This window comes from Tyto alba, unplaced genomic scaffold (genome assembly GCF_018691265.1).
Source record: "Tyto alba isolate M040663 unplaced genomic scaffold, T.alba_DEE_v4.0 Super-Scaffold_8, whole genome shotgun sequence".
NCBI classification, from domain to species: Eukaryota; Metazoa; Chordata; class Aves; order Strigiformes; family Tytonidae; genus Tyto; species Tyto alba.
In genome coordinates, this window is record NW_024881329.1 from 18,136,071 (window position 1) to 18,149,776 (window position 13,706).

A 13,706-nucleotide genomic window follows, 5' to 3' on the forward strand; every position below is an offset into this window, starting at 1 on the left:
AGCAACAATATCTTAGTGTCTAACATTTTCCTTCTTCCAACTATGATTCATGAAGCCATCTGTAGTCAGATATTGACATGCAGTATCTTAAAATAGATACCTTACATTTGCTCAACAACTAGTTTTAGCATCTGAAAATATAAATTATGGGAAACGGCCAATATTTCTTTGAGGCTCTTCATCATTCCCTTGATCATTTTAGCACTGTTTAAACAAAGGCTTGCCACGATCACTTCGCCTTAGTATTAAGGTCAAAGGATTTATGCTCTCCAGAGTGCAGCAAGTAGGCAGCTCCACTCGACTGGGTGTAGTCCCTTGCGTAACCCTCCAAGACACCTCAACGGCTTCCCTGGCGAGGAGCACCTCATGCTGGTATCCTGGCTATTTTTTCATAGTAATCAAAGACTAGGTTTTTAAACTTCAAGTATTGCTACATTCAGCACTAAGAGCTAAGCATTTTTCACACCCTTGGAGCTTAAGCCTCATGGAAAGTACCCTACAATGGGTGCAACAAGGTCAATGTCTGAGCTCGGCGGTGACAAAGAGACTTCTGCAGCAGTGGCTACTGTAGCGAATGCAACAGTCGCACACTCTCTTCAGGGAATGGGAAAAAAATTACAACCATAGGTTCCCAAACACTGTTTCTGCCTCCCAAATCTCTTACGAAGTTTTGACTCAGAAGAGAAAACATCTTGTTTTCACCCACAGCAAATTATCTATTAGTAGCTAAAGATTTTGCATAACGCAAGTTATTTGTTGCAATGCAGTGTGCAATTTTGTATAACTTAAAGGAATAGCACGGTACTAAAATCAGGAAATGTTATTTAAAAATAACCATATTCGGTAGAATATATTATAGAGAAAGATTTGGTAGCATGGCTTTGAAACAATCTTAAGTGTGAGGAACGCACTTCCACCTCAGTGAAATCAAACAGAATTTTATCCAGTTCAAAGGAACTAGGATTTTACCCTAAATATTATTGAGGAATTCATATTTTTAAAATAAGCAAACATACAACAACACGGATCCAAATACACAATACATATTTAGCTCAGTATTATCAAAAAAGTACACTGCAAGCATTACAGTGCTGGCACATTTTCATTGCTAAAATGCTGGTTTCACTTGCAAGAGATTTTACAGCCCCTATGGGTGTTCTGAAATACACTCAGTAGCCATGAAACAGTGCCAGAGCTGACTAGCTTAGTGAGTTCCACTCAAAATTAAGAGAAGCCTATCACACTGAATGACCTCCTTTTAGGCTCTTTATGTCCTACAGTGCTGTCTTAGCAGGACTCTATAGTGGACTGATACTTAAAATGCCTGTAGGCAGCCTTGTTCATTTTCCAGTAAATTTATTATGATTTTAAAAGTAGAACCTGTATTTTATTTTACACTGTCCTTTCATGAACATATACAACTGCATTCTTAAAACTTAACTACACTTATTTACGAATGAGTCATGACTGAATACCTTCAGATTAAACTAAACCTGCATGGACAGCAAGATAAAAAAAAAAATCTGAAGTCCTTTCCTCACAAAGTGAGCAAATCACTTCTAACTCATCTCACTTTCTTGACTTTGAAATGCAAACTTAACTCCTATGACAAAAGAATCTGTTGTTATGCAAGAACCAGCTTGCCAGAAAGTGTTGAACTGAATACACCAACAAGTCAATTAAAGTTGACCACAAAACATGTCAGAAAGCAAAAAAGGAGCATGCAGGCAAATTCATCCCAAGCACAACTTTGCTGCTTCACGACATTCTTTTATTTCCTCCTGTTTCTTTAGATAAGAAATAACTAAGATATTTGTGTTACCCTACTTTGTACAGATTGTATTAAGCCTCCTCCATGGTCCCTGCATGTATTGGGAAATTTAATGTTTATATCTATTTGAAAACTAGAGGAAAATAATTACATCTTCTTTCTGCTTCTCTGCTAAAATGCCACCAAGCAAGTCATTCTCAAGTAAGATGTGGTTTTCTACACTTGTGTTTTAATAATTAATATGGAAAATAAAAAACAAACAGTGTGATACACATTTACAATTACAGACTCATTTCATGGGAAAATCCAGCTCAAACTGGAAAGAGCCATCAAAAGCCAGTTATTACATAATCCTTATTACTGCTACATGGGCAAGCAGCAATTTCAAAGGAGTATTTACTAAAAGCAGATAAATCCAGGTTGCAGCATCAGATGAATCAGATAAGACACAGCCAGTAATAAAATTGACTTAATTTTCTTTCTCCCCCCAATAATATGCTAAATCAAAAAGCCATGAAATGCAATACTCTTCAGCTGAACTCTTTTAGAAAAAGATTGAGAAAGTATGCTATTTTCTAGATTTTCCTTTCCTTGAAATTACATTAAATGTCAGGTTATACAGAAAATTCAGCTCAAGTGCATATAGGTCTGTGCTGCTGTAGGGTAAAATCTTTCACCTCTGAAGGCAGTCCTACCTCATGGAAAAGCCAAAATGTGCTATATTAGCAGCTTCTTCTCCAAACACTTTCAGAAAAATGTCTTCCTACTCACAGCAGGCAGTAGATACTGCCCACTATTTCACAGTAAAAACTGTTTATGGGATTCAATTCTGCAAACACTTAATAATACAGTGTTGCTTAAACTGCTAACCTGAATGGCTGAAAATGCTTTTTGAAAGCCCTCTAGGATAAAATGCATCGGGTTAATAAAATACTATGATTATTTTACTTAATACACTTGGTGGATTTATTCCAAACTCTGTGGGTTAACTATAATAAAACCTTTGGAAACCACAGTCTAGTAAAAGTCAATGCCAATAACACACTCTGATGAAGTCAGACACGGATGGCAGCATATGCCAACTGTTTGTCACCAATGTTCTCTCCAAATGGCAATGCAGGAAGATGTTAAGTCTGTCCTAGAGGCATGGATCCTCCATTTTTATAAGCAACAAGAACTCACTTGGATATTACCAGAAATTAAGACTGAATAGCCTATATGGTCATGCAGAAGCAAGAGATCATGCCACCACATCACCCGACCATCATAACTATGATCATTAATCCGTCCTTGCAGGCTTGAAGTGCCCATAAGTCCCACTCACAGGTTGTGCTCAGCACTGCATGGACACAAAATAAAAATATCATTGATGCCCAGAAATGTGAGTGTAAATTCATCGAATCATAGAACAGTTTGGGTTGGAAGGGAGCTTAAGGTCATCTAGTCCCACCCCCTGCCCTGGGCAGGGAGACCTTCCACCAGCCCAGGGTGCTCAGAGCCCCATCCAACTTGGCCTTGAATGTTTTCAGGGATGGGGCATCTACCACCTCTACAGGTAACCTGCTCCAGTGTCTCACCACCCTCATCATAAAAAATTTTCTTCCTTTTATCTAGTTTGAAATTGTGACAATCCATTTGGATACAAGCAGACGGAGGGACACAGGAGAGCAGCAGGACACCGCTGGGCATCCTGGTCACCATGACAGAAGCAGCCACAGCACAAAAGGTGGTTTTTGATTTCTCTGATATTTCTGGTTCATTCATATTGATTAATTCAATCAGTGTCACAAAAGCTATTACATAAGGGATTACCTTTTGTAAAGAAACTGAATGGTACTAATATCTCAAAATAACATGGTTCAACAATAAGAAAAATTTAAATGTAGCGGATGACTGCGAGCATGCTTATCTATGGTTTGTGAAACAAATTTCCCATAAGATTTAACCTTCTTGCATCACATATACAGGTACAGCAATCAAGAATTCATAAAAGAACAACATCTCATCTCTCCTGCAGTTAAATCTGGAGCAGAGTCTGATATAATATATTTTTCTGCAAGAACACTGAGAAAAAAAATACTGGATATCTGTCATTCCGTAGACGCTTATATGGTGCCTACCATTTCCATTTCAGCACATGAAAACCCCTGGCAAGAATGCAATACAAATGGACATTTTATATTAATAATGTTCATATAGTTCCTGTCTTAGGACTAATGGGGGTTTTTTGACGTCTTAAGGGACACAAAATTTATGCACTCCAAATTTGCTCTAAGCCAATAAAAATATAAAAATTCTTCTGATAGACACAACAATGAAATAAAGTATTTCCAATGACAAGATTTACCATGTTTTTTAGTGTAACAGAAAAAAACATGCACAGTTGTCACAGCTGACCTTTTTACAAGGATAAGACATGCTATGTGTGACTGCTCAGTTACGATCAGGCTATTTAAGAACTTACTCTTGCTGCCTTCTCTTCTAGGATATGGTATAAATAAAATCACAGGAACAATATTCGATTTTGCCGTCAAAATTCTGAAATTAGTTTAAGATTATACAAATCTCCATTGCCTCTTGCAACTTCAGCCATGACAACTAAATGCATCTGAATTGTACACAAGCTTTTCTTACTTTGAGGCAAGAACTGGTGGTGACCCTTACAATTTATTTTGCTTAATTTGTTCCCTTTTATAACCTAGTTTCAGTTGCTTCTGAGCTTTTGGAAGTTTATCCATTTGGTGGAAAAACAAATGGATTGGCTCCTAGCTACCTCAGAGACACTCTGTTTTTTTTTCCCAGGGAAATCCTGATGCATGTGAGAACACCTGAGGCATTTCAGCTGGACACCCCTGCCTGAGCAGGGAGAGAAGGCACCAAGGGGAAGAAAAAAGGGTCCTGGATCTTTTACACGGAGCACATTTCTAAAGATGGTCTCATGAGCACTCCTCCGTAAGTTTACAGTCACATAACAACCGTGCAGCAACAACAGCTTTTTTAAAAAAAAGACATATTCTGCAGTAAGTATTTTTAGCATCTCCCAAGTGTGGTAATATTTTGCCTTTCTCAACAAAAGCTAATCACATCATTTAATTTCTTTATGTTTTACTGTATTACTTCCATTTGTCTGCTTTTCTGAAAAACAACAGGGATTAAGACAAAGGTTAGGATTGATCAGCCAGCACTATGCAAACCATCACCGGGTCAAGGTGAACGGATTTAACCCCATTCTGTACCCATATGTATTTTTCTGCTCCTGTATCTCTTACTTTATCCTTCCCAAGCCAAGCAAGAGCATTAGTGAAAGCCCCTTAGGCTGAGGTCTGACTTTTCAAAAGTAGCTGTAATGTTTTTAGACTAGTTGAGGCAGAAGCATCTTTTCTGTCTCCTGTTTTCAGCAAGAGTATTACATGCTCCTTTGTTATCTTCTTGTCACCAGCTGTATAGTGAAGTAAATATCGACCTTTGGTAATTGTACCAAAGAGAAGCATCTGCCTAACAGTTTGTCAATACTTCAAAACCGACAATAGCAGGAAATCTGCTGACACTTGAGGTCACCTCTAACTTGCCATCAAGCATTTCCCTGTTGAAAGTGTTACTTGGAACAATATCTTGTTTCCCTACTATTCTCAGGAACTTTTTCATTTGCCAACATTTCCCCCAATACCATAACAGATACCGTATCAGCACCACAAAGGCATAAATATGCCCAGGGTGATGTGTAAAATTCCCAAAAAGCCTTTTTCTCAAATGAGAACATGTGTTCCTCTGTATAAATAGCACTTCAAGGTAAGTGATGAGAAAACACATCGTAACTAATCATTGTTTGCATCTAAATATATCATCATGAGACCTCCCTTTTTTTTTTCTTTTTTTTAAATTTTAATTATACCTTTTTAAGACACTATGTTGAATATGCCCTACATATATACATACTCACACACTTTTTTATTTTTAAAGGAAAAATCTATAGTTTGGTCTGCTATGGTCACTTGTGTAGAGTTAAAAATTCTAAATGCAACTAATACCTCTATGTTCAAGTCTTAAAAAGCCATTCTGCAGAATATTTTATTATACTTATTCTAGTACTCTTGGAGTTTTTACATGATTAAAACCTTAAATCTCTTCCTGTGAATATCTAAACATGATAAATAACAACTAAGTGCAAATTAGACTGTACCCTCTTCCATGACAAATTGTCTTTTATCTATTATTTCTGTACTGCAAAACACAATGTAACTAATCGACACAAAGAGTGACCTAACATAAAAAAATAAAACAAACAATCAAAGCAAGTATGAATAAATGCCATTATTTGACTCAAATCAGGACAAAAGATGGAAAAAGCTGAAAGTCTGACTAAAGGCAAAATGCATCACGAGAAGAGAGCAATATTTTTTGCCAATAATATTCAATATTCAGTGATGCATTCTTCAAACAGGTGCTTCAGGAAAGGAATTAGGATGAAAATAAATACTTGGCAAAAACAAAGTCCTTGTGTTATTCATATGCTCCATCAACACAGTAGTTACATATTTCAACATCAAGAAAGACTACATTACTCCATATTTGTAAAGATGTCTTTCTGAGGCACCGGACAGAGATCTTTGGTTTTAAAATTAGCTTTCTCAGAGATTCACCCTTTTGAAAATGTCAGAGACAAAAAATACCTGAGAATAACTTCTCAGGTTGTCTTTTGCCTGTAAATTTCATCAAAAATATGGAAATTAAAAACTATCATAACCTAAATCAAAATTGGGTTTTGGGAAGCCATTCTAGTGATATGCTGGATAACAAGATTGATATTTTTAGAGCACTACCAGGGCTGGGAGCATTGCATGCACGTCCACCTTGTGACGGCCCCATCCTCTTAGGCCTCCCTGTCCAGCCTCCCCAGTCTGAGGCTTCTTCCCCAGCATCACTACCCAAGCAAAACTCCCTTTTCCTACAGTCAGTCCCAATTTCCCCTCTAATCTGATCTTCTTTCTCTTCTGCCCTTGATGATTAAAAATCTCCCTAAGACCCTTAGCAATCTTGGTCTTGCTCCATCCACTCTACTCTTTCAGGCTCAGGCTGGTCTTGTACGTTCTCTCCCATCTCCAAGCTCATAGTTACTTACCCATCCCCAGTTCTGCCCGTCTAGAGTCCCCCCAGTCAGTTTAGCTTCCAAACATGCAGTCTGGTTTTGGATCCCCTGTATTTGAGTCAGCCTGCAAACCGTTTTACACTGCCACGTTATTAACATGGAGATCACTGACAGCATGCAGGGCAATTAAAGAAAACAAAACAAAACAAAACAACATAACACAACAGGGGAGATGGGACAAGGAGAGGTGGGTCAACAGAGTTTTTCAGTATGAGCAAAACAACACATGTTTTCCCTCACCCATACTCCAAAAAAGCTGATTCATTTTGTTTTTCCAAACAATGCTGCCTGAGATACCAGGCATGGAAAATTTAATTTCAAATTATTCAAATCTGGCAAAAATATGAGCAATTGAAAATAGATGTTCAGCCAACACACTGAAAGGAACAGTTCTACCTGCAGTGGACCTGAAAGGTTGATGCTTGTCCTGCAATCTATGAAACATAAGCACATTAATTATCCATGCTGATTTGAGACAGCAATGTTCAATAATAAGGTACATCTGAGAGGAAAAAAAGAAAAAAAAAAAAAAAAAAATCATTCTCAGGTACAACTCTGTCATTAAAAGGTATCACTAAATGCCACCTCACAATAGTGCTTCTGGGTATTTGAACACATATGCTTTAAAAACACTAATTATTAGCAGTATTAGCTTTAAGCTTGAAGGTGCTTTATAGCCCATATGAAAACATATGAATTATTCATACAGAGCTTCTGCTCACTAAAAGAAAAAGGAAAAACATTATAAATGAGGTGTATGTTCATTTGAACTTACACAACAGAATTTCAACAGCTTGTAAACACCATAAAGCTCTGAGATTTCTGAGTTACTGGATTAATATTTACCAGAGAGGTAAGAAATTATCTTACATTAATCTAGGAGCACATAAAATGTGCAGAAAACTAAGTAGCTATGGATGTTGATAGGATATCATGGCTTTTCTGAAAGAATATTTTGAGAGGCTTTACTAATAAAATAGAAACTACAATGCCAAAAAAAAAGAAAACCAAAAAAAAACTAAAACCACTGGCAACTTTAAAGTTAACCTATAGCTGGAACAGAAGTCTCAGTTCAGCATTTCACAAGTCTGTTTATGAGAGCTGTGGGTCGATGTACTGTATGCTGGTAGCAAACCTGTTTTGGCAAGCTCTAGTGTAAGGCATGAATGGTTGTGGAAGCATCAGCAGTACTTGCAGTAGGCATGGTTGAGGGCATGTCCAAATCCAGTGCTATGAATGAAAGCACAGACTTGCTCCAATTTTAGTTCCTTCAAAATAAAAATGGTCAAGCACAATGTACATATCACTGTATGATTAGCTAGCACTTGCAGCTCTGTAATACCGATGTTTTTTTCCCATCTGTTAGCACAGAGTAATTAGCATGTAAGGTACTTCAATTACCCAGCCAAGATGGGATGGATAAATAAGTGATTAATAAACAGAACTGGAAATATAGTATAAGATGTGGCACAGATTTCATCTTACCTCTAATTGCTAGTCAGCCTTTAATCAAAATGCACAGTACACAAAAAATTCTCATACTTAGACCAAGGACAGCGATACAGGAATTGCCCTAATCTACCTGGAACCTACATGAGGAAGACAAAGGGAGGAGATTCACCCCACATCTATACAAGCGCTAATACTTATTAGCAGGGGTGAGATGCCACAAAAAGCACACAGAGACATTTCTGCTGACCCATATTCTGTTACTGCATGGTACAGCCTATCATTACAATTTATTATGGTTGCCAGTCACAGAGACTTTTGGCTATGGGTGACATCAACTGTACTCAGCACCGATTACTAGATTTAATGGACCCCAGAAATCAGTCAGGACAAAACACATTCCTTCCAAGGTAGCTAATAAAAGCTTAGGTGCTTAATGGGGAAACACAAGAAAGCTTTTTCACGGCCTTGACCTCCAGCAATGCCATTCCAGCACTAACTCTGCTAGACACCAAGGCAAAGAGGACAGCCAGATCCCAGGCAGAGTGTGTACGCAGTGTGGCATACCTGAATTACGTGGCACAGAGTTCAGCCCAGATTAGTTTTCCTTCCATATGATCCATATGCTTGTTTTTGTAAGCACTGTGATTTGGTAGGAAGTGAACACATGCATATTTTTTTTTTTGGTGGTAAAATTACACTACATTCATTGGACGCTAATGCTAGATACAAACTCTGCTGCTCATTTTCATCAAAATAAATAAAGCCTTGGCAGGCCTTGAAAGCAACACACGAATTTCTCCATGTCTGGATACTTCTGTTCTACAGAATAGCACAGTTTTCATATCATCAATTTTCTAAGCAGCAATTCAAAAGAACCACCCTTTTCAATTTCTGAGGAAAGAACATAATGGAGGTTACTCAAAGGAATAGATGCTGCAGCTACAACCATTCTCACTATGTATGTATGAGATGATTCAATGTTCCTTGCTACTGATTACATGAGTAAACATTTTTAGTATGCAAAATTCTATTAACTCAAGGGGATTCTGCGTAATTTTATAACAGCTCCACTTGTGGTGTTTTATTGACTGGGTCAGCAATAGACAGATGGCAAAGAATTAATTCTAATGTTGCTTTATTGCAGTACTGGCATCAGGGCTTTCTCTACTCACTCCATTCAGAAAAACTAGAACTTCTTCTACATTCCCTACACCTCAAAGTAAGACACCACAGAATAAAAAGATGGAAAGTAATTTCCACTTTTAAAGTACGTAGATCTAGAAATGATAAAAGAAAGCCAGCTTAACTGTCAATCCTGTCCGTGGTAGGGGAAGAGTGACCAGTCAAAAGCCCAAGAATCAGAAGTGTAACATATAATAAAAGATAACAAATAGGATTTTATTCCATAGGGACAGGAGATAGTTCACTGGTCAGTAAGTGCACTCTCACACCTACACCCTTCTCTTAAAATTGTTTCTTCTGTCTTCTGTGCTCACCTGATTTTATTTAGTTTTGGCTAGTCATCCTTCACTTCTTGAAGCCCTACAACCATCAGCACTAGCTATTACAATTATTTTCTTTTCCACCCATTTCCTCTGTATTTTTCTGTTCTAAGAGGAAGAACAGGAATTTGGCAGCAGTCAGCACAAAGCAGAAGACAAATGGAAACTATTCTACATGCCATTTACCCTCCCCACCTAAAATCCTAAACCAAGAAGTTAATCTCAAAGACATTAAGTAATAAAATAAACTAATCTCTCAAAGAGATGACACTGTAACCCATCCCTCCAATAACTAGGGTTCTCTCTAATTCAATATTTTAATCACTCCATAATTCCAAGGTGCAGTGATGAGTATTATCTAGCCCTTAGTGAATCTGTGCTTAGTGTATATTTAGATAGCAAAGTATTAGCAGTCTGAAACTTAGAGGCATTATCTATATGTGAACTTTAAGGAGCCAACTCAGACACTCACATGGACATAGTTAATATTCCAACTATTTCAAAGCATGAGAGGAAAAGGCAGTCTTCCTTGAATTCTATGCCAGCACTACCCAAAGCAGGTCAAGGATGTAATGGGAAAGATAGAACAAGCAAAGGCAACTCAGGATTTCTTTTGGTTGAAAGACTACTTGGTTTTGGTTGAAAAACTATTTGGGGTTTTGGGAAATAGCCCCCTCATATTTCAAAACAGGACAGTTCTTTTTAATGGTATTGTGCCATCGTTCTTCCAGAAGCACTATTTTCTGTAACTTGAAAAAAATTCTTTCTGTTCCTTTTTCTTAAAACATTACAGCTTTCATCCCTATTTCTCACATGTCAGCTTGCATTATGAATGTTTCTCTGAAAGCCAAGATAATAAAGACTGCTTCAGAAATAAGGGCTTAAGGTTGTCAGGCATACCTGACAACCCTTTGGACAATTTTCTTCCATTTGGATTTTTAATTAAGCTTTCTGAAAGTACTTTAATAAAAGAAAATGGTGAAAGAACATCTAGTAGATTTTGACTAATCTAAAGAAAGACTTCATTTTCTTTTGGAGATAGAGATGACAGCTTCAGCTTCTAACACTGACAGAGCATTAAATCAGTCCCATCCCTGAAACCTAGCCCAGGTCTTTGGCCTCGCATCCAAGCAAGGAAGAGCTTCTTTCTGCCTAAAAGGGGCCAAGCAAAGCTGAGCTGCCCAGTCACTCCTTGGAGTGCTCTTACATAGGACTGGAGATAATCACAAAGCAAGGCACATCCGACCGCATGACACCTATGATTTCATGGTTTGTCATCAACAGCACACATAATTCTCAAACTCATTGACAGTGTCACCGGAACAGCTAAGAGGGAGTGTGTTTTCATCTCATTCCTGATTATTCCAGGACACCTTCACTTACTGCATTACACAAAAGCCACAGTTTCCAAAATTACAGTTATCTTACTTTAGAGCTGTTTTCAGCCTTGTGTAGTGTAACTTCTCCACAAACGAAGTTCACGTGAGATTTTCTTGCAAATGTTTCTGGGGGGCAGGGGGAAAGGGTATTTCTTTTTTACCTGAAATGGAGACTGGCTGTTGTAATTCTTAATCTCCTTGTTGGCTCCCCGGAACAGCAGCACTCTTGCACAGCTCTCCTGAAAATGGCAGAAGAGTAAACCTGTTAATAAGCTTCTTTAGTTACTAATTAGATATTGTGGCTATGAGATGTGTTGCTGTTTGATATATATTTTGTTAGACAAGACATAAACAAAACAATCATCTGAGAAATTAAGTTATTAAAATAGTACTTTAAATATGTCAGGGATTTAAGTGCCTTGCAGTGTGTTAGAATAGAAACAATATGCAAGTATAAAAAAATGTAGAGAAATGCAAGAGGTAAACATCTTACTGAATTTTTAAGAAACTGTACTGTGGAAATTCTATACTTGACAAATCAGATTTTGCAGAAAATACGCTAGTTCAAAATGAAATTTGACTCTTATATGGTTCTTGCCTATTTTGTAGCACAATCAGCACGTTTATGGTACAGTAAATAGTACCTGGGACAAACGATACCCTCCCCTACTTCTAAAAATTATACAAAACAGTTTTATCATTTCTATGCACTTCTTTTGAAGATTGAAATATCTTAAATTTTAAACATCTAATGTATGATTTTTTAATTTTTTTTTCAACATGTCTGAAATTATTTGGTCTGGCTATACATACTGCACTGACCAGCCTTACCTTCTCTCTTTTCACCTAAAAAATGCTAACAATTACAGCGCAAAGCCAATACAGTCCTTCTAACAAGAGAGAAGTGTGGCTTCAGGCCCTCTGAACTAAAGAAATCTGCAAACAATATCCCTTTAAACCAACTTTTTTTGGACCAATACAATGTATTGCTTAAGTTGCTACTCTACACCTGTAAAATATGACTGGCTGGGACCTGCCAGAAACCCTCTGCAGTTCTGGCATGGTTCTCAGAATACCAGACTTTTGGATGATCCATACATAGACTATATTTCCTACCTGCCATCTTTAATGTTCATCTTAGGACTTCATGCATAAACATTTCAAATGTTTTTATGTTTCCTCATCATAAATATTTCTATTAGTTTTGCTGTCTTTTCCAGATTTCTTATCATGTTGCGTTATGAAATTCTATCTAATGAGGTATTTCAGTGTGCTACCTTTCACTTTTAACAATAAATTTTCAGCCAGAGAAAATGATCATATCATTTAGCTATTTTAGTGACAGAAATGAAGCTTATTTACTAGATTCTGAGTCATAAGTGAATGCACAGAAATTATGATTGAAAATAATTTTTGTCATTGTGGTTTCCAACCTATGATGCCAGATTCTTGATCCCATTAAGTCTCCTCCATCACAGGGTTGTCCTAAATATACCCTGGGAGGAAGCGATCCTATCCTTTCACCAAGACTCAATACTCCAAAAAGGTATCCTTTTGTTTCCACAAATCCTACTCTGCATAACAGACTGAAACAACATAATGGATCGTATCTCAAGACAATGTACTAAGAATCATCTCATAGATGGTAATTTTTAAATTATATCTAATTAATTGAAATAGTCTCATTTGCTTGCACTGAAATCTGCACATTAGGTGTATCCTCTGTATCACTAAACATAGGAAGACCAACAGGAATGTGTAAAATGTCAAAATGTTTTTCTCATTTTCCCATGTTCTGTATTAGCAAGCATCCAAAAGAAGTAAATGTGCTGCAACTGGCTCCTAAATGATTCCAGGTTTGGACACTTTATTGTGTTCCCATAATAATAACCATTGCACTATTCCAGAAGGTACTGCTTAGTAAAAGTACTGGATATGTTAACAGAACCATTTAGTGTTAAAATGCCCAATTTTGATCAAGAATTCGAGGATATAAATAATGATATTAAGAAACATACTGTACTTACTGGCTGATTAATCATTTGGTTATCAGAATTAATAATTCAGCACTACAAAACCAAAAGAATTACACATTTTAAAACTACAAATTTAACTAAACTGTCTGCAGTGTAAAAAAAAAAAAAACAAAAACATGCAAAGTGATTTATTTATTAAATGGTTTTGCTAAGAAAAGTTTTGACAAAAGTAGTCAGAGTTGTTCAATGTAAGATTTTCAAGAAAATTTATTTGGATTAAGTACTGCGTTTGTTTATTTACTTATTCTTTTAAAACAGAAGCATTCTTAGCTTCATGCTCTCTTCCTTTTGTCTCTTCCCCATCCTTCCAGTATTAAGGGGAATAAACCAGGTAGAAAGTGAAAAAATCACCACCAGAAATTACTCTGATTACTTTTCCTTTGTTAATTCAATGGAAATTCCACATTTTAGAATTCTCTG

The 13,706-nt window shown here is 36.9% G+C and overlaps 1 protein-coding gene across 1 annotated transcript in view; it reads right to left on the reverse strand.

The window, feature by feature from the left end:
* SHANK2 (SH3 and multiple ankyrin repeat domains 2) overlaps window positions 1–13,706 on the reverse strand; it is a 323,086-nt gene that overhangs the window by 290,390 nt on the left and 18,990 nt on the right. Inside the window, exon 8 of the mRNA XM_033006803.2 lies at window positions 11,412–11,489. Coding sequence (XP_032862694.1) covers window positions 11,412–11,489 — 78 coding nt within the window. The remainder of the gene's footprint in view (window positions 1–11,411; window positions 11,490–13,706) is intronic.